We start from the raw sequence: 26,868 nt of genomic DNA, 5'->3' as shown, positions 1-26,868 counted from the left end.
CCTTCCTTCCTTTCTCCATCTACTGGCACCCTACTTTGTGTCTAAGACATAGGTCAGATGCTTTCTTCATGGGAAACCCTCCCGTATACTTCCCACCTTTCCCCACTCCTCCAGATTGACCCTGAAGAGGGCCAATGGCTGTTTATCAAATACTTTGTGGAAGAGATTGGACTAGAAAATTGCAAAAATCCTTTGGATAGACTTAATAAAATGTTTCCATGTTTAGGAGAGGAGCAAATTATCAGCAGAAGACTCTCATACTGACCCAAATGCACATCACAACTTGACTCCAGCCTATTTTGAATTTGGTATGTTTTCCAAAGATGGAAATCTCATTAGTCAAGGACTAAAGGTTTTCATTTCAGAATTTCCCAAGACAAATTGTCCTAACAAGTTATCTAGAATTCTCTATTTTTGTTATTGTTCCATTCCTTTTTTAGCAGCAAAATGTGTTTTTCATAAGCATATTTAGGTCTAGAGAGTTTAAAAAAATTTTTGTTTCTTTGAGATGGAGTTTTGCTCTGTTGCCCAGGCTGGAGTGCAGTGTCACAATCTTGGCTCACTGCAACCTCTGCCTCCTGAGTTCAAGCAATTCTCCTGTCTCAGCCTCTCGAGTAGCTGGGATTACAGGTGGGCACCACCACACTGGCTAATTTTTGTATTTTTAGTAGAGATGGGGTTTCGCCATGTTGGCCAGGATGGTCTCGAACTCCTGACCTCAGGTGATCCACCCACCTCAGCCTTCCAAAGTGCTGGGATTACAGGCATCAGCCACTGCACCCAGCTGAGAGCTTAATACTTATGGTTCCTCCTTACTTTGTGTCAACTGGAAAGTGTTATATTTACTCATTGAATCCCAGTTTTGGAAGGAAGATATGATAGGCTGTCAGAATGTCTTAGTAGGATGGGGAAAATAATAATGCATAAATATTCAAAGTTTCCTTCACTTCCCTATGCTTGCTTGACTTTGAGTAATTCATTATATTGGTCATTTTACTAGTCAGGATTTTGACATAGGTAGGTATGAAATGGTAGAGCCAACAAAACCCCCACAAAACTATATTACTTACATGAAGACAGGCAAATTCTATGGTTGCGGGGGGAAAAGATTTGGAAAAGAAGGAGGAAAAGGAGAAATACAAAAGATCAAGAGTGGTCTGAATTTTCTTAGAAAGTTTTGGAGAGGGAGAGACAATTAATGAGAAAGGGGGAGGGGGCAAATAAACTAATAACTAGGTGCAAGATCCCAGGCAGGGCCCTTACTGTGATGACTGACTATGGGAGGTGGGTGTGCACAGCAGATTTTTAGGATATTTTGCAGTGCATCATGCACTAATCATTGTTGGTATTTTTGAAGAAAATACAGAAAAATTGATTTTCACTTTTGGATTGAATTCCTCCTGCATGCCACACCCTGTGAGACAATATACTATTGAGATGGGCCAGGTAATAGTTTAGCTTTGTTCAGGCTATCTACTATAATACTATAATATCTATTATTGTATTGTCTCCTCACTGGCCTTTCTTCCTAGGCTACAATCATGGTGTGGACAGGGATTCTGTCTTATTCATTTTGCTAATGCCATCATCCAGGACAATATCTGGCAAGTACTAAATGTTCAATAAACACTGAATGAATGAAGAGGATTCTAGAAGTCTTATATCAATTGCAGTCACAATCATGTGAAGGGAAAAAAAAAAAAGCCTTAAGATAGAAAATTTTTTCAGAGTTTGGGACCAGTTATATAACAAATTTTTTTTTTCCAAAGGTAAGAACAGATACCGCCTACATTTTCCTCTAGCAGTCATTTTTCTTCTTGCATGGGCAAATTACACATCAGAACACCCACACACAGTGCCTTGCAAGAGAGAACAAATATGATATACAAAGCATTCTGCTGATTGTAGGGGGAAAAGACACACAATAGACAGTAAAGATAATAAATGTGCTGATGTTTATGATTTCCTGCAACTATGTGATAATCTGCTATAATTCCAAACTGCATTTTCCCCCAGAAGATCAATATATTTAAATCAGACAAAATTACGTTTTAAAAATATTTTTACTGATTATGAGTGAAGCCAGTAGGAGACTCAATATATTTGTAACTCCAGAGTTTGAATTATTGCACTGTAAAGTATATTTTAATTGTTTGTGTCTAGTGTTCTAATTGAGGGGATATATTAATTCATTAGCCAGATATTTATTGAGCACTACTATGTACCAGGCATTTTATAAATGTGCTACCAATTGAACAAAGAACAAACACAATCCATACTCTCAAGGAACCTAGGAAAAATGAAGTACAATACAGTGAGTAAATAATGGGATAAATAGGAGGAGAGTCTCAATTTATGTGGAAGAGCCAGGGAAAGGTTCACAGATCAAGGAAAACTGAAGCTATGCCTTGAACGAATTTTCTATGCGGGTAAACAAACAAGCAAACATAAAAGAAAAGAAGCTAAAAGCTAATTTGGTGCATTTAGTGAGAGTCAACTCCATCATGATTGCTAAATCACAGGAGGTAAAGAATGACAAGACTTCAGGCTAGAAAGAAAACAAGAAGTCTTGCATGGCTTGGTTAGAAGCATGGATTTCATTCAGACGGAAAAAGTTTGTATGCCAGAAGGATCTTTCTGATTGCATTTTGAAGGCTGACTAGAGGGTAATGACTGTCAGTAAGGAACCTTAGAAGACCCCTGGAATTGTCCAGGGGAGCCATGATGGGGATCTGAAATAAGGTAAGTATTGGTAAGGGAAGTAATGAATGGCGGGTTGGAAACATCTTCAGGAATCTGCAAGACTTGGTGACTGACTGGATATGGAAGGGAAGAATGAAAGTTAAAAATGACTCCCAGGTGTCTAGATGAAAGACTATGCAAGTAGTAGTGCCAAACCTTGGTTTGGGAATATTGAAAAGGACAAAAAGCTGATGAATGCAGTTTGGGGTATGTTGATTATGAGCATATTTGGGATGTTCAGGTAGAGATGTCTGGAGATATGAGTTTGCCTCTCAGGAGCAAATTCTGGCTGAAGAGAGAGGCTGAAAAATTGTTCAGGTACACATGTCCATTGAAGCCTTGTAATAACATGCAAAATGTTTGGAATATCTTAACAAAGCTATTACCCCTATCTGTCTGTAATGTAAATCTAGATTTTAATATATGAGGGTTTGTTAAAAGCAATGGCTCGTAAAACATTTTTCCTCTTCTAAAACATCTCAGAAATGTGACATACTGTTACCAGGTATCAAAAGCTTAGAACAGCAGGATTTTCAATCTTGCAGACAAGCTCTGCGATGGTACAGTTTCAAACCTTTAGAGGCTACAGTTTGAAATGAATCCTCACCTAACTCTGACTTCTCTATCCACAGATTATCACTGATTAAAAGTAAAGCATATCCCCAGCGAACATGACTACTTAAATAAATATTTTAGCAGCAGAAAATTCCATGATCCCATGCTGATGTGTTGTTTCATATATTTTTGTTCAAATTCAAGAAATTGAGAAATAATGAATTTTATAACATCAAATATTAATAAAATAAGCTATTTTCATAAACATTGCTCATTTGCATTTCAGGAAAAGTTAGCAGATGTGGAGAGGTCTATGTCACAGATCACAGAAAATGTAATTCCTAATCAGACTATAGTACTTTTTGACAAGAAAAGCTTTGTAATTTACTAAAAGAATTTTAAGATTATTATTTCTAAGACTAAAAGAATTTTGTGGCTTTTTAGTTCTACAAATTTTCATTCCAGATACACACTTATATACCTCATTTGTAATAATATTTTCTTGATTTTTTATAATCTAATTCATATTTTATATCAAAAGTTAAAAGTATCAGTTGTTTGACTATAGTTTGTTTTAAATTACTTTCCTGGATGGATGATTATTTGTATGTTTGTGTAACTGAGACTAATTTATGCTTACTTTATGTGCTACAGCAAAAGCAGCAACACTATATTTTACGTTTAAATTTTAATTGTATTTGCCTCATATACGTGAAAATAATAAGAGTTCAGAAATAAACCTGGAGTGAGATAAGATTCTCAAAATCCGTAGGCATCTAAAAATATTTGACTCCTTTATATTTTTTATTATTAGGAAAAAGTAAACTTGAATATAAAGAATATGAAAACCATCCTCTGAAAAACCATTACGTCTGGGATGTTTCCAAACACTCCACCACCTTCATTAAATTTAGTCTTTGTGGATTTAATTTAAAACTAAAAACAGCTTTATGTCTTCTCTTATCACTACTCTCTTCCGTCCCAACTTCCCTTCTCTTCTCCTACTGCCAAGCATGAAGGCACTGGTATACATATAAGCACAAATAGTACTCCTAGAAGACCACATTATATAAGAAGACTTACGTTAAGGAAGGAGAGTCCTTAAAATTGTACTAAAAGCAGTGTTTACACCTGAAAAATTTTTTCATACATCGATAATTGAGTAGTTTGACATTGAATATTTTAGTAGATTGATGTGATGACAAGCAAGTAAGCTTGCAGGAAGCCCCTAATTTTTGCTGCTCTCTTTTAGGAAGTAACAGAAAGCCTGTAATGAGCCTGAGGTGGGGGTCCTTATCGTCCCTGCTAATGTAATGGTATCAATGTTTCAGAAGGGCTTCCTGAAACAAGAGCCAGAACTTCAGATAAATCTCTAGAACAACACTTGGATTGCCAGCAGCAGCCGTGGTTTAGTTAGAGATAAGTTCCTTTCACAGGCAGTGATTTTCACAGACAGTGCCTTTCTGATTTTGGTGACTTCCAACCCACGTAGCTTATGTTGGTTTAAACATGCATCCAAAATTCTTTGATATTCTTGCCATCAAGAAGTGGGGTCTATATCCCTTCTCTTGGATCTTGGTGGGCTTATAATTGCTTCAACCAATTGATTACAATGGAGAAGATACTATGAAACTTCTGAGGCAAAGTTAGAAAACGGCTTGCGACCCCCATTAGATCTTTTTACACATTGGCTTTTGGAGTTTTAAGCCACCAGGTAAAAAGTCCAACTACCCTAATACCACCATCCTCTAAAAAAGCCCAGGCCATATGAAGAGGATACCTGTATGTTCTCTGGTCAAGTAGCCCCAGCCAAGATTCCAGCCAACAGCCAGTATCAATTGCCAGACCTGTGAGTGAAGATGGCTCCACATGATCCCAGCCCCTAGGTATGGAATCACTCCCAGTATTTGAGTTTTACCAGCTGAGACCCCAGACATTATGGAAGAGTAACAACTATTCCTTCAAGAGGCCTTTGTATCCTCCAAATCATATCATTCAAGCTATGTCACTCTTCCATTGTATAGGTTCAATACTGATCAATACTGATCCCAATTACCCACTAAAGCCAGTTCCTGCTTAAATGTTTTGTTTCCTTCCCCCATGTCCAATATCTCTCCATTGCAGACATCTTACCATTTTAAATTGTGAAACATTAATACTCAAGACTTGTAAATACTATATTTAATAAGCATTAATAACTTCTCACTCTGTATCTCTGAATTATTTAGTATTAAAATCAGTTTTTTCAGATGCAGAAATAACATATTGTAAATAACTGATATAGGTGGAATTATCAAAATAGCAACAATCTAATTCCCAATACCCAGATTTGTACTCTATCCCCTAGGAATGCTTAGTGATTATATAGGACAGAGAGGGTGGGTACAATAAATGACCTCCATTCCTTGTCACCTGTTTTAATGCTTCCATGTTCAGTGCTTTTTTCCAGAGGAAATAATTCCCTTACTAAAAATATAACTACTTCTCCACAAAATTTATGTGGTTCTACAAAATATCTGACAGCACTAAAAATGTTCCATTTTGCTAGTCATAAATCCATTTATCTAGGTTGTCAAGAAGAGATAAGATGATCTGGATTGTAATAAATGCATTTGAACACTTCCTTTTTCCTAACTATAGTTAGAAAGAAACAATACTGTCTATCAATCTTTTAATCCAAAAGATCAGGTAGTTAATACAGACAACAGCAGAACTTTTAGATAACTTATTTTTGGGTGTAATAGCAACATACTTGTACTACTACTTTGAGCCTGGCTTGGTACACAGAACTAGGTCAATACATAATAAATTTTATATTGCAAAAATTCCTGAAAGCGAATTTCCACTTGAATCTCAAGCTTGATGATACTAACTGGAAAATTCCCATATGGAAGTAAATGATATCATCTCAGAGTTACTTTGGGCATGCTAATATTAACACCACTTCTAAATGCCTTTTGCTATAGATAGACCTAGTAGAATATAAAATAAAAGGGAATCTGTAAAGAACAGCTCATAAAATTACCTACCTTATGCAAGTCATGAGCTATACATGAAGGACTCATTTGTGGCAATGTAGGAAGAACACTGGACAGGACTCAGAACACTTGGATTCTAGACCGAGCTCTGCCATTAATGTACGTGCAACTTGGAGAAAGTCATTTAACCCTTCTTGTTTCTATTACTTTATCAATAAAACCAGAAAATTGTATTAGATCATCAATCATCTGGAACTGTGGAATCTCAAGAAAGCTTGTATATTTAGGCCAATTTCATATTCCTAGGATTGCTCCATGCTTATGCTACCCAGAAACTTGCCCTGCCTGCCTTTATTTTTCATACACACACATAGCTACTGCCATATATCACATGCCATTTATTTTTATTTGTACCAATTTACATTAATTTTACTACATATCTATAAATTTTAAGCTTCCATAACAAACTTAGAAAATAGTGGATGAAATCTAATACACCAATTATCTAATGTTAAAATACTATTATTTTATTATAATTATTCTGGATCCTTTTTTTTTTTAAAAAAAGTTACTAACATAACTAAAGTAACAAAACATAACCATCAAACATAACCACTGTCTCACCCCAATGCTATCCACTTCCTGCCTTATCATACTAACAATATCCTGAAGCATATAGAGCTTTTAGTTACTATTTTTATATTTTACCACACATGTCTATGCCGTTACCAATATAGATAATGTTCTGTGGAGTTTTTAACTTACATAAGTGAGAGTATACTGACCATGTTCTTCAACAGCTTGCTTTTACCTCCCAACTCTGTTTTCAAGATTCATTCATGTTAGTATATTTATAAATTCCATTCATTTATGCACTATTTTATATGAACATATTACAATTTATCTATTCCTTCATTGATAGATATTTACAGGATTTCCAGTTTGCCCCTATTCTAAATAGTGCTCAGGGAATAACCGCTTACATACCTTCTTGTGCACCACAGCAAGAATATAATTAGGGTATTGACCTAGAAGTGAGGTTGCTGTGTCACAAGGCATGTTCATCTTCAGTTGCACCAGATACAACAAAGCAGCAATCCAAAGTGGTTGCACCAATTTAAATGCCTGCCTGCAGGGTACAGGAGCTCCCATTTCCCCGCATCTTGGATGATACATGTTATTTAGACATTCTAATTTTTTTCCAATCCAGTAAGAACGACATGGTAACTCATTACATTCATTTGCATCCACTCCATTGCTACTGAGACTAAGGGCTTTTATTGTTTTTCTTATGTTTCTTGGCCACATGGCCTCATTTTCTGTGAATTGCCTTTCTTATGGTCCTTTCATGGTTACAAGAGCCCTTTAGAAGACTCAGCTTTTAAAGTTGGATTAGGCGTTGGGATTTGAGAGTTTTACACCATGGCCATGCCTCTTTTCCCTAAGTTATCATTAAAACACTCAGCCTCCACAGCTCATATCCATGCATATCACCCAGGTTGTTCCAGCACATTCAGAACTTACTGCTCTTGCTTTGAAAGTCCTGGTAGGTTCCCACTTAGGGGTACCTCCCTCCCTTTCTTTGTCCCTCTCTTCCTTTCTTCAAGGTCAGTCAGACTTCCAGCTTCCACATAAACAATTTAAAACTGTATGACAATCTCCCCACTCTCCAAAAGAAAACAACAACAACCACCACCTTCATAAACAACCTAAAATCCCTGGAAATCCATTGAATTACAAATGAATTTTCATATGATTATCCATTTCATATGGTTATTTCATTATTGAAACATATATATTCACACACAAATAGCAAATTCACAAAGACATAGCTAAAAAGGAAAAGCATAAACAGCATGATTTCCTCAAGTAACTTATAAATCACTAAAAATATTCATCATATTTTTTACTTTATCGAATACTGCCTTCATCCTGTTGGTTATATTGAAGTACATATCAAGAACATATTTAAGTATTGTATGAAATTTGACAGATACTATTAATACAAAGGACCTTCCATTTGGGAAGCAAGAAATCAAACAAAGACAGTGACACTTCCTTTGGAGAGTTATTTTGAAGATTAAATGACATTACTGCCTGCAATTAAGTGCTTGGCATATAGTAGGTACCCAGCAAATGTTAATGTCCCTGTTCTTTTTCACAAGGTAGAGGGAGTAATTAGGTGAACAGCTACAAAAAGGCCTAATTCTAATCAGTAAAAAGGAAATGATTGGGACAGTAAAATTGACAAATCTCTTGGTAAAAGATAACCACAGAATCTTAAAGTTGATGTTGGCCAAATCGGGAAAAGTTAAGCATTATATTTTTGACATTGGGAAGCAAATTCCCAAAATATCAGAGAAAAATATAGGTATCAAACCTCCAACAGGAAAAGAAAAAAAGAAAAAAAAAAAAACCTCAAGAACAGAAGACCCTAAAATATGTACTTTGACCTGATAAAAAGTAATGGAGAAGATTTCTAAATACTTAAGAGTTATAGCTAAAATGAAGAAGTAGAAGCTACCAAAAAACAGATTTCAACTCACAGTAAGCATTGTCTAATAATCAGTATAGTTTAAACCGGGAAAGTAGCAGTTTTGGGAGGTAATAAATCTTTAACTTTCAAGCACAGAGGGAACTGAATATTTGGTGCAAGTGTTTGGGAGGACATTTGAGCATTGAATCATTCGTTCCACTTGATAATGAAATTTCCTTTTATTCTAAAAGTGCATGAGTCTAGCCTCAGGGGATATTGTTGTGGTGGGAAACAGTATGAAAGAAAAGTATTGCAACTGAGAAAATTCAGCGAAAGGACAAGCTAACCCCCATTAATTCTCTAGCTCTTTAAGAATATTATTATTTTGTCATTTGGAAATAGGAGTTTTAAAAAAGAAAGCTAAAAAAATAGTGTTAACAGCAAATTACATCTGCAGTGTGAAGCTTAGAAGGAATGATTCATCATGTTAGTTAAGAGGGATTTAGAGTATCTTCTTGTCCAATCCACTCAATATATTCGATGAAGAAACTAAAATCAAGAAAAATGTATTGGTGCTAAGTCACTTAGCTAATGACTAAAGCACGACTTCAACCTAAACTTTCAGATTCAACTGTCAAACTGATTTTAAACTTGTTTATATTTTCAGGTAACATGAGAATTGGACTAATAGAACTTTTCTAGAATTGTTCTTTCAAATGGCATTTAAAACTCTAGGTACCGGCCGGGCGCGGTGGCTCACGCCTGTAATCCCAGCACTTTGGGAGGCAGAGACGGGCGGATCACAAGGTCAGGAGATCGAGACCATCCTGGCTAACACGGTGAAACCCTGTCTCTACTAAAAATACAAAAAATTAGCCGGGTGTGGTAGCGGGCGCCTGTAGTCCCAGCTACTCGGGAGGCTGAGGCAGGAGAATGGCGTAAACTCGGGAGGCGGAGCTTGCAGTGAGCGGAGATCACGCCACTGCACTCCAGCCTGGGTGACAGAGCAAAGACCCCGTCTCAAAAAAACAAACAAACAAAAAACAAAAACAACAACAACTCTAGGTACCAAGGGTTGAAACAAAGTACACTTTACAAGAGGATAATTATATAGATATTTTTTACTTCTTTTAAGACTTTCCAAATACACAGATCCTTTATTTATCTGATTATGAATCACACCCAGGTGGTAAGATATGGAAATCTTGCAAATATATTAGAAGTCAGGATTTAATCATCTGTGTACTTGTGAACTATTCCAACATTAAATATATTTACACCCACATGAGCTAATCTTATATAATTATCATGCTTGCGTTTTTTTAATAGAAAAAAGTTTTGATTCTTTTTCCCCCTGTAATGAGTGTGAACTTATTATGAAAATTTCATGTGCTTTTTTAGTGTTTAATTTTGCAATAATTTTATATTCAATTACTTACAAAATACACACAAAGACTACTTATGGAATACTGAAATGTATAATGGGGAAAAGTGATTATGAAATACAAATGTAAAAACCTTTATCTATAGTATGACCTGAAAAACATAAAATATCAACAAAAATCCATAGATAAAAGATAAAAGATAAAACCTAAACGTTAACAGTATGAGATTATCTTCTCTACTGTTTTTTCAGATTTTCTGTAATGATCATGTATTTTACAGCAATAACAAAAATCTTACATTTTAAAAATGAAAACGAAGCTAAAAACAAAATTATATGAAAATCTAGTTTTCAGAATTAAATAATCCATTCTCCACCTGAAATGGATAAAATTCATTAGAACATAAGATACTATTTGATATATACAAATAAATTCATAAATGTTACTGGATGCTTCTACAGAGCATTGTAAATAAATAGGCATATGTCCCCTTAAGTAGTGATAAGTAACTGAATGTTCTCATCGAGTTCCAAATGAATAGGAATGCTGAATGTTGGCTGCTTTAATGTTAATGTAATACCTGGCATTAAGAAATTTACTCACCATATGCTTTTCTTTTCCTTCCCAGCTTCCTGTGCATCTATTTGAATCACAACGAAAGTTTCTGGACTTTATTCAGCATGAATCCAGCTGGAAACTAATATGCAACTTATATGAACATTAAATTTACAATGGTTTATTTGAAAGGAGAAATATAATGACTTGGTTTATAGAGGACTTTGTCAAGTTATAGGTAGCTTGGTTTTTCAAATTGCTGCTTTTGTCCAATTTTGCCAGTTGAAACTGGTCTTTCAGATACAGCAATGGTTTTTTTCTAAAGAAATCCTGCCAACATTAAAGAGGTTGTCTCCATTATAACTAAACTGAACAAGACAGAAAGCTTATGGGACAAACTAAAACTGGCTCTCGACCTGCAGTTGTGTCATGTTGTTTTCTGAACATTTAAAAAATGTACTTATTGAAATATATGCTTGTTCCAGCCGCCCAAAACCACAGCCGCAGTAAGGCCCAAAACCAGACAGAATATCGGGAGAGTTCCCACAAGGGACTGCCCCAAACCAGCCTAAGATGGGACCAGTTGGGATTTCGAAGAAGGAAACACTAAACACCGAGTGATAAGTCCAAAGCCTTTATTAGTACTATATACATTGTGTGCTGCATTAGTCCTCATGATTGACAGGGAGAAATGAGACGTTCTAACCTGTGGAACCATAGGGGAACCACATGGGGAATCAGATATGGAGTTTATATGGGAGCTTAAGGAATTGGGGTCAGGGTTGGGGCTAGTATTTATGTGTTTAACAACATGTTTGATGTTTCAGTGTTTCAGGCAGCCTAAACAAGTTTATCCGTGCCTGGGAACACTCAAGGGCGTGGCTTGGGTTCAAGTCTGTGGAAAACATGGCCCCGACACAGAGCAGTCAAAAGCACTCTGTGTTTCTGAGTCAGGAAAAAGAAAGCAGAGGGAACAACACTAATTTGAAGTATATTTACGAATGTTACCCTCCCATGAGACGATGCAATTTAAAAATAAACACCTATTTCTCAAAGAAAACTTTACAGTGCTCAGAAATAAGTATGACATCAGCACCTTGAAAATTCTGTGCAAAATATAAAAACAAGATATTATGTGCAGTAGTAATTAATAGACATACATTTCCACTGGTTATCCACTGACATATTACCAATCTGCATTGAAAATATCTGCTGAGCAGCAAATTGTGCAAAGATCAGTAAAAACAGTATAGATTGGGTACCCACTGGTGTCCTGAATAAGTATGAGGAGGATTCCTAAATGTCTAGTTTAATAACCCATTTCCTTCCCTAATACTGTCCTTATTTCTAAGCTCCTACATTCAATTAAAATATATCCTTATTTATCCTTTTCTCCACACTACTTCCATTGTTTCTCAGCATGGGTATATTTAAATTCGCCCTTACTGGTGATGGCAGAGTAATGGTGTCAAAAGTTTCCAAAGATATTAATTCTAAATATTTTTTTCTCATTTTCCGTTTGGTTAATTCTCTCTTCAGTTGTCTTGTTAGCAGACTCACTCTATGGGCTCCATAGGTTCCCTCTGGCAAGCTGCCAGGTTGTAAATTGCCCTAATGGAGAGGTCCATGGGACAAGGAACTGACGAGTGCTTTCATCCAACAGCCAGGAAGCTACTGAGGTCCTCAGTCCAAGAACCTGCTAGCAAGTACATAAATCTGAAGCAGATCCTTCCCCAGCTCAGCCTCCAGAAGAGACTACCCCAACCAATGCTTTGACTGCAGCCTAAAGCAGGGAACCCACTTAAGCCATGCTTGGATTCCTCACCAACAAAAACTGAGATAATAAACGTATGTTAAGTCAATAAGTTCGAGCAATATGTTGCACAGCAATAGATAACTAACACATTTGGAGTTCTTAATTTTTACTGTTTAGTTTTTCTAGTTTTCAAATTTATATATATATTTTTTCACAAATCTGCAGTGACTTTTTAATAGTTTCCAATTCTATATGGAAATTTTCCATCTTTTATCTCCTTGAATACAGTCTTAAAGTCTATCTCACAATGCAATTATTTGGTGCCCCTTTGGGTCTACTGTTTCTGCCAGTTTTCATTCCATCTTTCTCCTTCTGTATCCAGGATATGTGGAGATACTGTATTTGAAAAAGTACCCAAATAATTTGAGGCCTAGGAAAATATTCTTCCTCCAGGCTTGTATCTTTCAGGTTCCTAAGGGCATAAGAAACCTAAGGTCACCTTAGTCTACTTCCAAAATCTCACAATTTACTAAGCCACCTTGATGATTTGATTTTAAACTACACTCAATGTGAATGGTCTACTTCTGTTTCACCATTATCCCTAGGATGCTGTCCTTCAGGGTCTCTAACCAAAAATTTCTACCGGAGTCACAACCTTGGAGGTCCTATACTTTTAACTTTCGTCCATCTAGTCTCCCAAGATATTAAAACACTACACGTTTTCAGCCTCTTCTTGGCTAACAAATCCCCCCCTCCAGAGCAAAAGCAGGACCAATAGCAAGTTCAACTTTTGGGATTTCCATTTTATTTAATACATCAGCCTGGCAATTAATCATCACCTTTCCAACACATTCAAGCAGATGTTTGTTGTGATCTGTAATCAGGTGTTAGACCAGGAAGACTGAACCAAATAATCTAGCATAAAGTAGAAATTGAAAGCAGAAGTTCAAGAGTTTTTGTTGTTGTTGTCTGTTCTTTGGTAAGTCACCTCACAGCTTATTAGCCAGCCTGTGTTTGAACCACTATTTGGGCACCTTCTCTATTCTAATAAAGCCTCATCCCTGCACAAGCATCCTAACCATTTTTCTCAAATGGAGAGAGGGGTGCTATAAACAACCCAATTTAGTCTAGAAAGGGAAACTAAATATTTTGCGTAACATCCAAATACTTTCTGGTTGCCAATTTTGGTTCTAGAGAAATGGACAAAATTTCTCCCAACCTCAGGCCAGGCACAGTAGCTCACACCTATAATCCCAGCACTTTGGGAGACCAGGTAGGCGGCTCACTTGAGGTCAGGAGTTCACGACCAGCCTGGCCAACATGGTGAAACCCCATTTACTAAAAATACAAAAATTAGCCGGACATGATGGCTCCCAACTACTCGGGAGGCTGAGGCAGGAGAACTGCTTGAACCCAGGAGGTGGAGGCTGCAGTGAGCCAAAATCCACAGTACTTGAGCCTGGGCAACAGAGCCAGACTCAGTACTTTAAAGAAAAAAAAAAAAAAAAATTCTCCCAACTTCATAAGTAAACTGCCTAAACAAATCAAGATTCATTTTACCATTCATTTAGCAGAAGAGTAAGGTACCAGAAGTTCATGTATTTCGCCAGATAACTTTATCACCCTCCAACCCAAAGACTAGAGGTTTTAATTATCTCAAATGAACTTGAATTCTTTGGAACTTATGATTATCATAATATCTCGTTAGAAAAGTGAGATTTCTAAAGCCTAGTAAGTAATCATAAAGGTATAATTTTGCCACTAATAATGCAAGTTCTTAACAGCTGTCTTGGCCTCACAGGTCATAAACTAACAGCCTCAGTAACAAAATATTTAATAGAAATTAGTAGACAGGTCCAATGATGTGGGCCAAGAGAGGAGAAATGAGAAGTGGCCAATTGGAGAGAGTATGCATGTCTAAAGGGACTCAGAGCAGGTAATTCCAGCCCCTGTATATTGTTAACATGTAAGAACATAAACCCAGAGTTGCCAGATCTTCCAGTTTTTCAAGAGAATCTGGAATAATGAATGTTCTATGATTCTCTTGTTAAATATTGGCAATTAATTAAAAAACAAACAGAAGACATTGCATAGGGTAACAATGAATGGCACAAACAAAGCTCAATTATCTGATGCTCCTTTCAGTTTTAAATCCTACTCACCTTGTTTATTAGTACTATTAATAATGACTCAGAGAAAACTCTTGAGAGTCTTAAAAAGATCCTAATAAAAGTGCTCATAACATAAAATTATAAATAAAAGTCAGGTTTCACATGAACTGGAGACACAAAGAAATACTTTGTAAGTAGCTAAACCTCATGTAAGCTTTCATTTTCCTAAGGTTAAGGTAGCTTTTAGTAATTCAAACCAAGAATTAAAATCAAAACTAAAAATCTAGCTAGTTCATTTATAAAGCTTATTGACCATTTGGGTGCATATTGCTGCAGTATATATTTCTACAGTATGAATAAGGCCATCATAATATTAAACCTCAGACTTCTGCACAAACTATTATAGAAGACTCAAAAGCCAGTTTCAAGTGTCAAACGCTATTTATAAAAAATGTTACAAAGTGAAATGTGCAATTCTATTGGATGACAAAGAATACAAAAGACAATCAAAATCTGAAACAGAATTCAGTATTTCCCACAGAGGAAAAGAACAGAACTGTGATTGAGAAATGGAGATTAATCTGTACTAAAAAGAATGGCTTACAGCCCGGGTCTCCAACCCGATATAAGCCATAATCACAGATATGTTTATTTGCACAGTAGCTGTTGCCGAATTTCAGTCTACCATGTGCTTATTATTCACCAAAATAGTAATCATATCTATACCTTTGAAATATTACCTATAAATTCTTGCTCCTTATGGAATCTCTTAATCTTCCCTGATTATTTTTTATTGCTATTGTTGTTTGTCTTTACAAAATCTCCTTACCAAACTTTGGGGAACAAAGGCCTTTGAGGTTGAAAAATTCAAACTGTCCAATCAAGTATTGGCCAATATTAATGTTGTAAACCTGTAGGTCTCTTTGTATCTATTCTCAATATTCTCCATGGCAATTTTTCTCACTAGTGCCTTGCTCTTTGCTTTCTCCTGCCTCTATCCAAAGCCACAATTTTACCAATTTCTCTAATAATTTTTACAATTATCCTACCTAAACATGTTTTATGTAAATTAACCTTACCTTTTATTTAATGTAAGCATTACACAACGTACACTAGAACTTAATATAAAGTGCAACGGGCATAGTAATTTTAACTATATTCGTTGTCTTAGTATATTTGGGCTACAATAACAAAATTCCATTAACTGAACAGCTTATAAACAGCAGAAATTTGTTTCTCACAGTTCTGGAGGCTAGAAAGTCCAAGATCAAGGCACCAGCAGATTCAGTGTTTGGTGAGGATCATAGATCCTCAGTGTTTGGTCTGGCTCATAGATGGTGCCTTCTCACCATGTTCTCACAGGGTGTAAGGGATGAAAAAATTACCTTGGGTCTATTTTATAAGGGCACTAATTCCATTCATGAAGGTGCTGCCCTGCTCCAGTCACCTTCCAAAAGGCCTTACCTCCTAATACTATAGTCATGGGGATTAGGATTTCAATGTAAATTTTTGAAAAACCCAAATATTAAGACCTAGGTACTGGTCTATTAAAATATCTCATTAAAAAATCTAAAGCCCTCTTGTCTAGTATCTAAGTTTTCTATTTCCAGAGATGAGTAAGCTAAAATACATGTATAATGAAACTTACATAAATTTCTTTAAATAACATTTTCTTAAATAACAAATGTAATCATGAAATGCTTTTTCAAATACAATATAATTTCATAATGAATTTGCTTATAATTAAGTGGAATTTGATACATGTTGATGGTTCCATATTAGAGTCCACTCAACTAGTTTCTTAAAATACTTTCTGATTATAAAAATAATGTTCTCACATTCTGGGAGGTAATTATGAAAATCAGATAATTAGAGGGAAAAATTGAGCATACTCTTAATCACACAGTCTGTTTAGTTATAATGCTGATGCTTATCATTCAGATACAAAACACAAAGTTGAAACCAAACTAAATTTGAATGTGCTTACAAATATATTTAAATCCATGGAATTTGATAAAATCATCTAGGGAGAGTATGGTTAAACAAAAATGGAGTTTAGAAAAGAAAAAAAAAGTACATCAATATTTGAAGAAAACTGAGAGGAAGAACAGCAAAGAGAAATATGACAGAATAGCCAATGAGATAGAAGGCAAACCAAGAACATGTTTCACTGAAGGCAATAAAAAGACTACTTTAAGAACGAAGGAGTGGTCAACCATGCAAAATGTGTCAGACCTTACTGAGTACAATACAGAAAACTGTCCACTGGATTTTGCTATGTAGGGACTAATGGCTACCCATTTGATAAGCAGTTTCAGAAGAACCCAAATCAGATTGGTTATATACACCTCATGAGAATCAGCTGAAAAATTATTGGCTTTAATGAACAACTTAAATTGGTCTGATCTTTTACAAAATAAATATATAGCTATCAGTATCACCTATATAAAGCCACTTTTAAAAACTATAAAGTATAAAATTGGAAAGAAAATCCATTTCCAACTACACAAAAATGTAGGCATACATAGGAAATGCATGGAGATAAAAGAAACTCTAAACTTTGCTGAGAAATAACAGATGTAAATACGCCAGGTACAGTGGCTCACACCTGTAATCCCAGCACTTTGGGAGGCCGAGGTGGGTGGATCACTTGAGGTCAGGAGTTCAAGACTAGCCTAACCAACATGGTGAAACACCGTCTCTATTAAATACAAAAAATTATCCAGGCATGATGGTGCATGCCTGTAATTAATCCCAGCTACTTGGGAGGCTGAGGCAGGAGAGTCGCTTAAACCCAGGACATGGAGGTGATAGTGAGCCGAGACTGTGCCATTGCACTTTAGCCTGGGCAACAAGAGCAAAAACTCTGTTTCAAAAAAAAAAGCAAGTAAATAAGAAGATATACCAGATCTTAAACTAAAAAGGTTGACTACCTTAAATTCATTAATTCACATCCATTCAACCAACATTTATTGATTTCTTACTTCTATGAATCTAGGTACTTGGAATGGATTAGCAAATAAAGCATGTAAAGTTCAAAGCTTAATTTGATTTCAATGGGGTTATCCCTTATGTTTCACCATTATACTGTCCTATTAATATCTATCTTTTCTTTTAAAACCAAGATTGAGAATTCTATCAAAGCCTTCTTTCTCCTTTGAACAACTAATGTTCTATATTAGCATTACTTCCTAACATTAGTCCATTACTGAATTGATTTTCTACCCTGCTGTAGTGGGTTCTTCTGTTTGTTTTGAGACAGAGTCTTGCTCTGTCGCCCAGGCTGGAGTGCAGTGGCACAATCTCGGTTCACTGCAAACTCTGCCTCCCGGGTTCCAGCAATTCTTGTGCCTCAGCCTCCGGAGTAGCTGGGATTACAGACATGCACCATCAGGCCAGGCTAATTTTTGTATTTTTAGTAGAGATGGGGTTTTGCCATGTTGCCCAGGCTGGTCTCAAACTCAAGTGATCTGGACTCAAGTGATCCACCCACCTTGGCCTCCCGAAGTGTTGGAATTACAGGCGTGAGTCAGTGCACCCGGCTGCAGGGGGTTCTTTTAATTACTGAATTCAGTATGTTGGTATTTTATTTGGGATTTCTGCATTTATATTAAAATATGCATTTAATAGCTCAATAACTCAATTTGTCTTATCAGTTAGCAATACACAAATGCAATTATTTTTAAATCAATAAAAGGTAACTAAAATTAAATCTTTCAGTGACGAATTTCAGCAGAGTAAGAGATCTAATAACAGGCTGACATAAGAAATATTTGTCTCAAAAATCAATGTATTTAATAGTTGACAGTTACAAATCTCATTACTGTTCCTTCAGTAAAATTTATTCCCAAAGTTCTCAATCAAGTATGTTTTTTCAGTTTTCCAACAGCTGTGCTTTTTCTTCTTTTGGTCTATTCAGTAGAAAGTGAACTATCTGAAGTAGAACATCATCATTAAAACCCTTCACATCATTATCCTCAATTGTTTCATAAAGAGGCTTACTTTGTGTACCCCAACATATATTTTTACGAGGGTTATTTTGATCAGCTTGTGTAGTCAGTGCCAAAGTATTTAGCTGGTAGCAGAAAAAGGAAAAGTATTTTCCATCTGTGATCACAGCCTGGGAGACAAAAGGTCGAGTAACATCTGCTTCACTCCAGAATCCTGTAGAAGAAAGTTATGCTGAAATTTACGTACAGAATATATCTTGCCCAAACAAAACAAACACATTAGACATTAGAGGGTATCAAATACCTCCTACAACTTAGATACTTTATGTAACAAAATCCCTGAAGACCTCAAAGTTTCCTTATCATCTCCATTCTAACCCTATATTTCATTTCTGCACAAATAATATTTTCCTCCCTTCTAGTATCCTCAATCTCATGATTAATCTTTTTCAACAATGTCAGCCTTATTTGCTTCATCTAAGAGCAGCAAGCTCTATCTATGCAGATGACTTCTACATCTGGTACTATGTCATTACCCAACCACCAAGCAGTAACTTTATTTCTCCACACGTATCTTACGTCATCTTTAATGGAGATGGCAAATGAATAATACTGTTAACATACAGAATTAATTTTATTGTGAAAGGAAGTTCTTTATCTTTCAAAAATAAACAGTGCCATTCTACCATCTTCAAGAAAGTTACTTCTTACTTATGTCTAATTCCGTCTACTCCTACTCCCACTTTCTCTATTCAATTCTGTTATAGAAATCTAAGTCGATTTTGAGTACAACGTTAAAATACATATATACGTTTAAAAAAAACCATATATTACTTCAGGTTTTAGAATACAATCCAAACGCCCCACAATGAGCTCTAATAGTCCTGTAAGATATAGCCTTTGGCTTCTGCTATGTCCTTCTACATCATTCTCCTTGTCCCACTCTTCATTACCCTTCATGTTGTTCCTAAATATTTCAGGCCTGTTTCCACCTCAGGGACTTTTTTACTTGCTGCTCCTTTTGCCTGGAAGTGTCTTCCTCCAGATTTGTGCACAGGCAGCTCCTCGCCATTCAGGTCTTAGGAGAAGTCATTTTTAGAGACCTCCCCTGAAGGACTTTTATAAAATAAATTCTTCTCCATACCTCATTTATACCTGCCCCCCTACAAATCATTCTACTCTTTATGCTAAAGTATTTTCCCCATAGTATTACCACTAGTTATAAATATTACATGCTTATTATCTTTTACCACCGCCCCCCTACCCCACTATAATATAAGCTCTAAGAAAGCAGGATGTTTCACTCAACACTGCATCTTGAACAGAGTATAGCATATAAAAAAGCAGTTACTGTTTACTGAATGAACAATCTCCTAATTCAAATCCTGGATATAACCTTTAAAGAAATTATATAGGATAGCCATTGATTTAATATAAGTATTTAATCCACTAAATCATTACCTTTTCTACCTTCTGAAAGCTATTATCATCTAGAAAGGGTTGACTTAGTTGGCTACAGTCTTTAAAATGCGTGCAAAAGTACATTCACACAGGAGATGGTCAAAGTAAAAGATAAAAACAATCACCTCAGTGTCAGATTTCAACTGTATAGTATTTAAACATGGATTTTAAAACAACTGTACTTTGGGCCAATGTAAAAGTTTAAAGATGTTAAGATTCAACCTATGTTTCAACCCAAAGAAAACAATTTTAACCATTATAGTCTTAGAATGTTACAAATATCTTCAAAGAAAATGCTATAAAATTAGTTTTTACCTTGATACATAGCTTGTGCTCCAGTCCAAGCAAAAAGGCTTGCAATAGCATTAGCTCTAAAAACAACTTCTATCTGATCAGCACAGTTTTGTCTCAAAAGTCTTTCCCTTCTTAATTTGTTAGGTAACAGATGAAACTGGGTGTGACCGTAACAGCAAGGATCTGCAGTTTTTGAGCCTAAAAAGCAAAGAAAAACATTTCAAATGAAACAAACATGTAGAACATCTGGAGCACATGTTTTAGTATTTGCGCCTTTTTTTCCCTTCTTTATACATCATATTCTCAGTACTCTAAATACATAAGTAGGAATATTAATATACTTATATATCGTATGGATCATAATAAAATTAAATTTCACAGAAAAGCATAATTTCTCAATCTGCTAGCTATCATAAAGCCCATCAAAACAAGGAAGAAGTTGAAAGAATATATAGAAAAGTTATTTAAAATTTCTATTATCTGTTTTCTCAAATCCTTTAGTCATGATTAGCTATGGTTGTCTCCTTGTCATATTAACCAAGAGGATACAACTACTTCAAGACTCTAAAAACTTATTTAATGAAATAATTACACACTTTGCTCCTAATTTTTAAAAATTATTTTTACACTACTTTTCTAAGTAAAAAAAAAAATAAGTAGCAACATTTCATGAAATGCTGACATTCTTGATCTTAGTGGTAAAGTCTTTTCAACAAAGTGTTCCTTGCAGGTCACTACCTAAGACCGCAGTGACTGAGAAGAGGCTCATAAAATAGGTCTGGAGGGCTAGTATAAAACCTTCTTAAGACTTCTTCACATTGGGTAGGAATTAACAAAGGAAGAAAAAATGACAAAATAAGCTGCACGAGGGACGGCAGACATCAGGCATTATGAATTTGTGAATTCCTGATCTTACCACCATCCATGGGGCAAATAGAACACTTAAAAAAGTCAACAGCTATCTCAAGTCCAGTTCTAAAAGTTTTTACTTTTAAAAAAACACAAATTTGACCGGGCGCGGTGGCTCAAGCCTGTAGTCCCAGCACTTTGGGAGGCCGAGACGGGCGGATCACGAGGTCAGAAGATCGAGACCATCCTGGCTAACACGGTGAAACCCCGTCTCTACTAAAAAATACAAAAAAAAACTAGCTGGGCGAGGTGGCGGGCGCCTGTAGTCCCAGCTACTCGGGAGGCTGAGGCAGGAGAATGGCGTGAACCCGGGAGGCGGAGCTTGCAGTGAGCTGAGATCCGGCCACTGCACTCCAGCCTGGGCGAAAGAGCAACACTCCGTCTCAAAAAAAAAAAAAAAAAAAAAAAAAAAACCACAAATTTATTTTTCTATCTAATAAGTCAACAAAGCCTATTTTCTAAAGTTAAATACTGCTATTTCGGTAGAAACAAGTAAAATTTCAAATAACAAACAACATTTTCTTTCCAGTGTTTATGCATGTTGCAGTAACCTGAGATTATGAATTATATTGCTCATGGACTATGTAAACCTCTCGGTAATCAAGAATTAATTCCTCATTGTAGTCAATACTCCAAATTCGCATAGGACACTTTGAGATTATGAATTATATTGCTCACGGACTATGTAAACCTCTCGGTAATCAAGAATTAACTCTTCATTGTAGTCAATACTCCAAATTCGCATAGGACACTTTGAACACATTTATAGTATAATATGTCAAAAGAGAAACTTACCAACAAATATACGGTTTTCATACTGCCGTTTGAATAATGGAAGTTTGTCTGGTTTACATTTTATAGTGGGGATTTCTATAGGAACAGAATAATCCAATGGCACAAACTTAAAGAAAAAGAAAAGACATACTAAATTCACAGCAACATTAGTATGTATTTTACTCACACTCATTAGATTTAAAAATCTTAAAATGAGGTGGTTTCACAAAATGATTTGATAATACTATCATTGAATGATGGGCTAAATCCAGTAAGCCACCTGTTTTTACAGGTAAAGTTTTACTGGAAGACAGCCCACACAAACTCATTTATAAATTGTGTATGGCACTCTGCACTGTAAGAGCAGAGCTGAACACTTGCAACAGAGATTTACAGCCTGTACAGCCTAAAATATTAACTATCCAGATCTTTACAGAAAAAGTATGTCAACCCTGACACGAAAGCACAGACAATACTCAAAATATACTTTCTTCCAAAAGAACTGCAAATATGTAAAATGGCCCAGCTGATAAGTGTTAAACTTCCTTGGTTTATGACTAGCTAGTGCAGTCTAGTAAATTACAATCATAAACTATTTCAGAATTTTTATATTAAGAGAAACATACAGATCTGTATGGTCCGGCAAAATGACACCTTAACTTGTTTTTGTTAAAATGATTATCTGACCTTTATGGTGTATACCGTAGCAGATTACATAAGCTAAAAAGATTTTTGAGATGTGATGTCTTCAAAAAGGAAACTTGAAAGGCAAGAGATCCATCTGAAACATTTTATTCTACTATTACTTAACCTGCCTATGACAGATCCTACGTGAGAGATCAACAGATACATAATCACAAAAAATCCTTACCTCTGCGAGTTGCTTGGATATTCGAACCTGGTTGTTTGGTTTATCATCTATCTGGTATCGCAAGTTATCAATTCGACCTTTTCGATGACCACGAGGAATAATTTCTTCACCACGCACCCAGTAAAAATGAACTGGGCGTCTATAATCTATCAAAAAGATATTCAAAATTTTTTTCATCTGATCATCTAAATAAATTTGGTTACTATTAGAACACTAAAGAGTACTAACTTAGCAAATGATAACTTAAGAATGATGGAAGTAAGAGTCTGGGTTATGTGACAATTTAACTATTATGACTTAAATATAACATTCAAACTTTTGTCTATTTGTGCCATCATTACTCTGAACATTAACCAAAGAGATTTCTCATTAGGAGTAATAAAAGAAAATAAGACTAACAAGAGTATCATTCACCGTAAACAAAAATAGGACTATTTTATGAACTACCAATTCAATTTTCACAATAACTCCCAAAGGTATGTATACTTTTCATTATCTCCATTTTATAGAAGAGGAACCTAGGTCTTGACAAAGTTAAATAGGTTTTCTAGGCCATCCATCAGGAGTAGTCTAAGTTCATGACGCTTTCCTCAAGACTTCTTTCTCAACTGGAGAAGGGAAAAAACATGTACACAGCAAGGCTAGGTTGAGCACACATCTACAGTCCTAACATTACTTCAATATTAAGACATCCACTTCGTAGAAGATATAAAATGATGAATACGTCAAAAACAATAATTTTTAAAATTATCTATATGTTAATTACTTTTCATGTCCGCCCTGAGCGGTTACACAGAAGCTGCTGATGGTTTACTAGGAACTTGGAATGGGGGTTTGAAGTTTGACCCCCCACCCCGCGCCAATCTATTAGCTATAGGGTCCTCAGGCAGACACATTTAACGTTTCTATCCCTCAGTTTGTTACATTTTGGTCTTTTTTGCATTTACCAAAACATTGCTACCTATCGTGAACGGTTATTGTGAGGATTAATAAATTGGCACACATAAAATTTAGAACAGGGCCTAGCACATACTCAGTAAACGTTAGGTATCTTAGTTAATATTTCATTTAATCTTCGCAATTCTACGACGAAGAACCACTACCGTAAAATGCGAAAAATTAAGCAAAAAAGAAGTTACTAAAGAAAAAGAAAAGGCACACTAAATTTAAAATTAAGCTAAAAAGAATACTACTCAGCCGTGTGACACACCGTCACACAGCTTTCTGGTGGAACAGCCAAAAGGAAACCTGGCCCGCCCCACTCTCTTAAGTGGCGTTTTTCTTCATCACCACTGCTCTTCCATTCGGCTTAACCCTCACAAAGTAGAGTCCAGGACTGGAATCCTAGAGAGCTCAGGCTACCAGAGTTGAAGAGCTGGTAGGTGTTAGCGCAGCCACAAACACGTAGTCTCTAGATTCCTAACGCAGTGACTGTTACAAAACTAGGTCACCCCAGATAGGAACGAAAGAACTAGGAAAACAAGAACGAAGCAGAGAGAAAGAAATGACGAGGGGTAAATCTGCGGCGGAGTAACCCAGTATAATCCCCATTTCTCCCTTCCGCCCTGGGGGATCCAAGGCTCACCGAGGGCGGCAGCGGCCAGGGCCGGGTTGTGTGGGCTGAGGAGGCCCACGAGGGTTGCCACCAGCTGATCCAGGAAGGGCAAAGATATGACCTCGCTCTCCTCGTAACGGTGCACGCGCCGTTTACGCCGCAGGTAAAAGTGCTCCTGCAGCAGGCAGTCGCAGGCGACGGCACGCAGCGCCGCGAGGTCCAGCGCGGGTTCGGGTTCGGGCTCGGGCTCCGCGGGGGTCGGCGGCAGACCCGACAGGAACACGGTCTTGGTGAAGTACTGGTACCAGCGGTCAGCGTTCAGCGCGAAGGTCTGCGGGTAAACCATGTACTTCATAAACTGCATCTTGGTGAGAATTCGCAGCTTCTCGTCTACCGACTCCGCAGCGTGCACCGTCGCCTGCCAGCGTTCGATTCGCCGCAGCCGTGCCGCCTTGCTGTCGGCTGTCATGGAGGCCACAATCGGCGGGTACCGCGCAACGGGGGTCGCCGCGACATCTTGACAGGTCGTTTCTGTAGCCGTGGCGGCGGCATTAGCCGCGGTGTGCAATGAAAGGCTCGGACCGCGAAGCATAGGCCTCCACCACCTGGCCGCCGCCATCTTTACCCGCGGTTCCGGACCCAGAGGTCGACTTAAACAATTGTCCCTCTCTTGCTGTAGGGGCCAATAGGAAAGCGTAATCTGAGCCAGTCTAGGAAAGGCAGAGTCTCGGTGGGCGTGAGTTATGTTGCGTCATTCATGGTTTAGCCAATCATATAACTTCTCCAGTCGCGGTTTCCTGCGTTTGTAGATGGAAGGAAGAGCTTGTGTGTTTAGGCATTACGCTGGTGGGAGATGCTGCCACCTAGGTTACTTGTAGGACCCTATAGGGCAACCTCCCTTTCCAGGAACTGTTTGGGAACATCTTGCAGGAAAATGGCAGGCCCTTGGTTAAACGTATTGGCTTCATTTGTGTGTCTCACAACACTTCTTTTCAGTTTTAGTTCTAGGAATAGAAACTTATTTTTGGAAATACATTACTAGCATGTTTTTCAGTATACTTGATTATGTTTAAAAATTATGCAAGCATCACTCGTGACCTACTACTAATCTTTGGGAAAATAATTCTATATATTTATCTGTGCTTAAATACAGATAATTTGTTTAATGATATTTATTTTGAAAGAGGGGCGTATTTTTACTTGGATTTAACTGGGGAAGACAGAAAAAGGAAATAAAACTATTAAAGAATTGTGTTTAAATTTTGCCTTGTGTTAAAACCATTATAAATTCAACACGAGTTGTTCTTACTAATCTGTGAGCCTCTTAAAAAGGGACTGATTTAATTTTTAATATTAAGCAACAAATCAATACCTGTGCATAATGGGTGCTCAGTAAATATATGCTAAAAAAAATCACCAAAATCTCATCTCATTTTGGGTAATCTAATTTATTGATTCACTCTTCTATAATTAGGAACTAGAATATTAATTTGGATTTATTGTTATAATTCTTTAGATTATAAAACCCAAATGTCTTGTTGCTAAAAAGAATTTATAACTATATTTTTAAGTCAAAACAGATGGTACGGTTTAACTTTGAAACTACAAGTCTATTAAACTGACCTTTAGAAGTAAAATACAATACTTCAGTTTCATTAATAATATCTTCAGTGAGAAGTTGCTAATGGAATCTAAAATATCCATTCTACGTTATTAACAAAAGGAGGACATGAAGACTTGAGATCTTTAAAACCGATATTTAATATTTAAAGAGTAAAAGTGAGGTACTCAATGTTATCTAAGTCGAAGTGACAGGTTTTCGTGTAAATAAGTAATAAATACGCTGCTTGAGAATGTACCATAGAAATCCTAGGTTGATATTTTTTAAGTACTTATAGTATTACAGCATTGATTTTAGGATTAGAAATTAGAGCTAGAGACCAATTAACACCAAAAGACATAATACTGTCAGAAAGTGCCTTTATGGCTTTTTGTGAGTGAATCAAAATAACTTCAATTTATTCAATACTTACTGATTATCAACATTATGAACCAAGGAATGAGGCTGTGGGAAAGAAAGTATACTTAATGAAGGGTGGAGCAGTCTGGGCCAGAGGAAAGGTCGAGTAAGACTAGCAATGAACAGAACAGCCTATCTATGAGAAAGGACTGAGTCAGAGCCGTGGAAAGAAGGCTATCTAATATGGTCCAAAGATTTTATGTTACACGCAAGGAAACAGACATAAAGCCAAAGTAATATAGCATGGTAGGGGCAGTATTGAGACTGGAACCCAGGCTGCTGGCCTCTCAGTCAGTTTTACTTAATGGATTTTATTGAGTGTCTTTTATATGTTAGGCAGTGATCCAAGTGCTCAGGATAGTTAATGAACCAAGCAAACAAAAGTTTACACTCTAACAGGGAGACAGACAATAAAATATAATCATAGTAGTAAATTATATGATGTGTTAGAAGGGGATAAGCACACAGGGGAAAAA

The 26,868-nt window shown here is 36.5% G+C and overlaps 1 protein-coding gene across 1 annotated transcript; it reads right to left on the bottom strand.

Annotated features, from left to right (window-relative positions):
- Positions 1–18,330: 18,330 nt before the first annotated feature.
- Positions 18,331–25,067, bottom strand: MRPS30 (mitochondrial ribosomal protein S30). The gene is made up of 5 exons (XM_001092818.5): positions 24,403–25,067; positions 22,818–22,963; positions 21,968–22,073; positions 20,285–20,461; positions 18,331–18,722 (listed from the first exon to the last, which is right to left on the bottom strand). The coding sequence occupies exons 1-5, from the start codon at positions 24,989–24,991 to the stop codon at positions 18,433–18,435; spliced, it is 1,308 nt and encodes a 435-aa protein (XP_001092818.1). The 5' UTR covers positions 24,992–25,067; the 3' UTR covers positions 18,331–18,432.
- Positions 25,068–26,868: the final 1,801 nt, after the last annotated feature.

This window comes from Macaca mulatta, chromosome 6 (genome assembly GCF_049350105.2).
Source record: "Macaca mulatta isolate MMU2019108-1 chromosome 6, T2T-MMU8v2.0, whole genome shotgun sequence".
Taxonomy (NCBI): domain Eukaryota; kingdom Metazoa; phylum Chordata; class Mammalia; order Primates; family Cercopithecidae; genus Macaca; species Macaca mulatta.
Note: the sequence above shows the minus strand (reverse complement) of the source record. Positions and strands in the feature narration are given on the sequence as shown.

Bases quoted from the DNA above. Each gene is read 5' to 3' on its own strand.
- MRPS30 (XM_001092818.5), bottom strand. From the start codon at position 24,991: ATGGCGGCGGCCAGGTGGTGGAGGCCTATGCTTCGCGGTCCGAGCCTT. The intron at 22,964-24,402 runs GTGAGCCTTGGA...TCTTTTTGATAG, and splicing joins CCTGGCCGCTGCCGCCCTCG to ATTATAGACGCCCAGTTCAT. The intron at 18,723-20,284 runs GTAAAAACTAAT...TTTCTTCTACAG, and splicing joins AGCACAAGCTATGTATCAAG to GATTCTGGAGTGAAGCAGAT.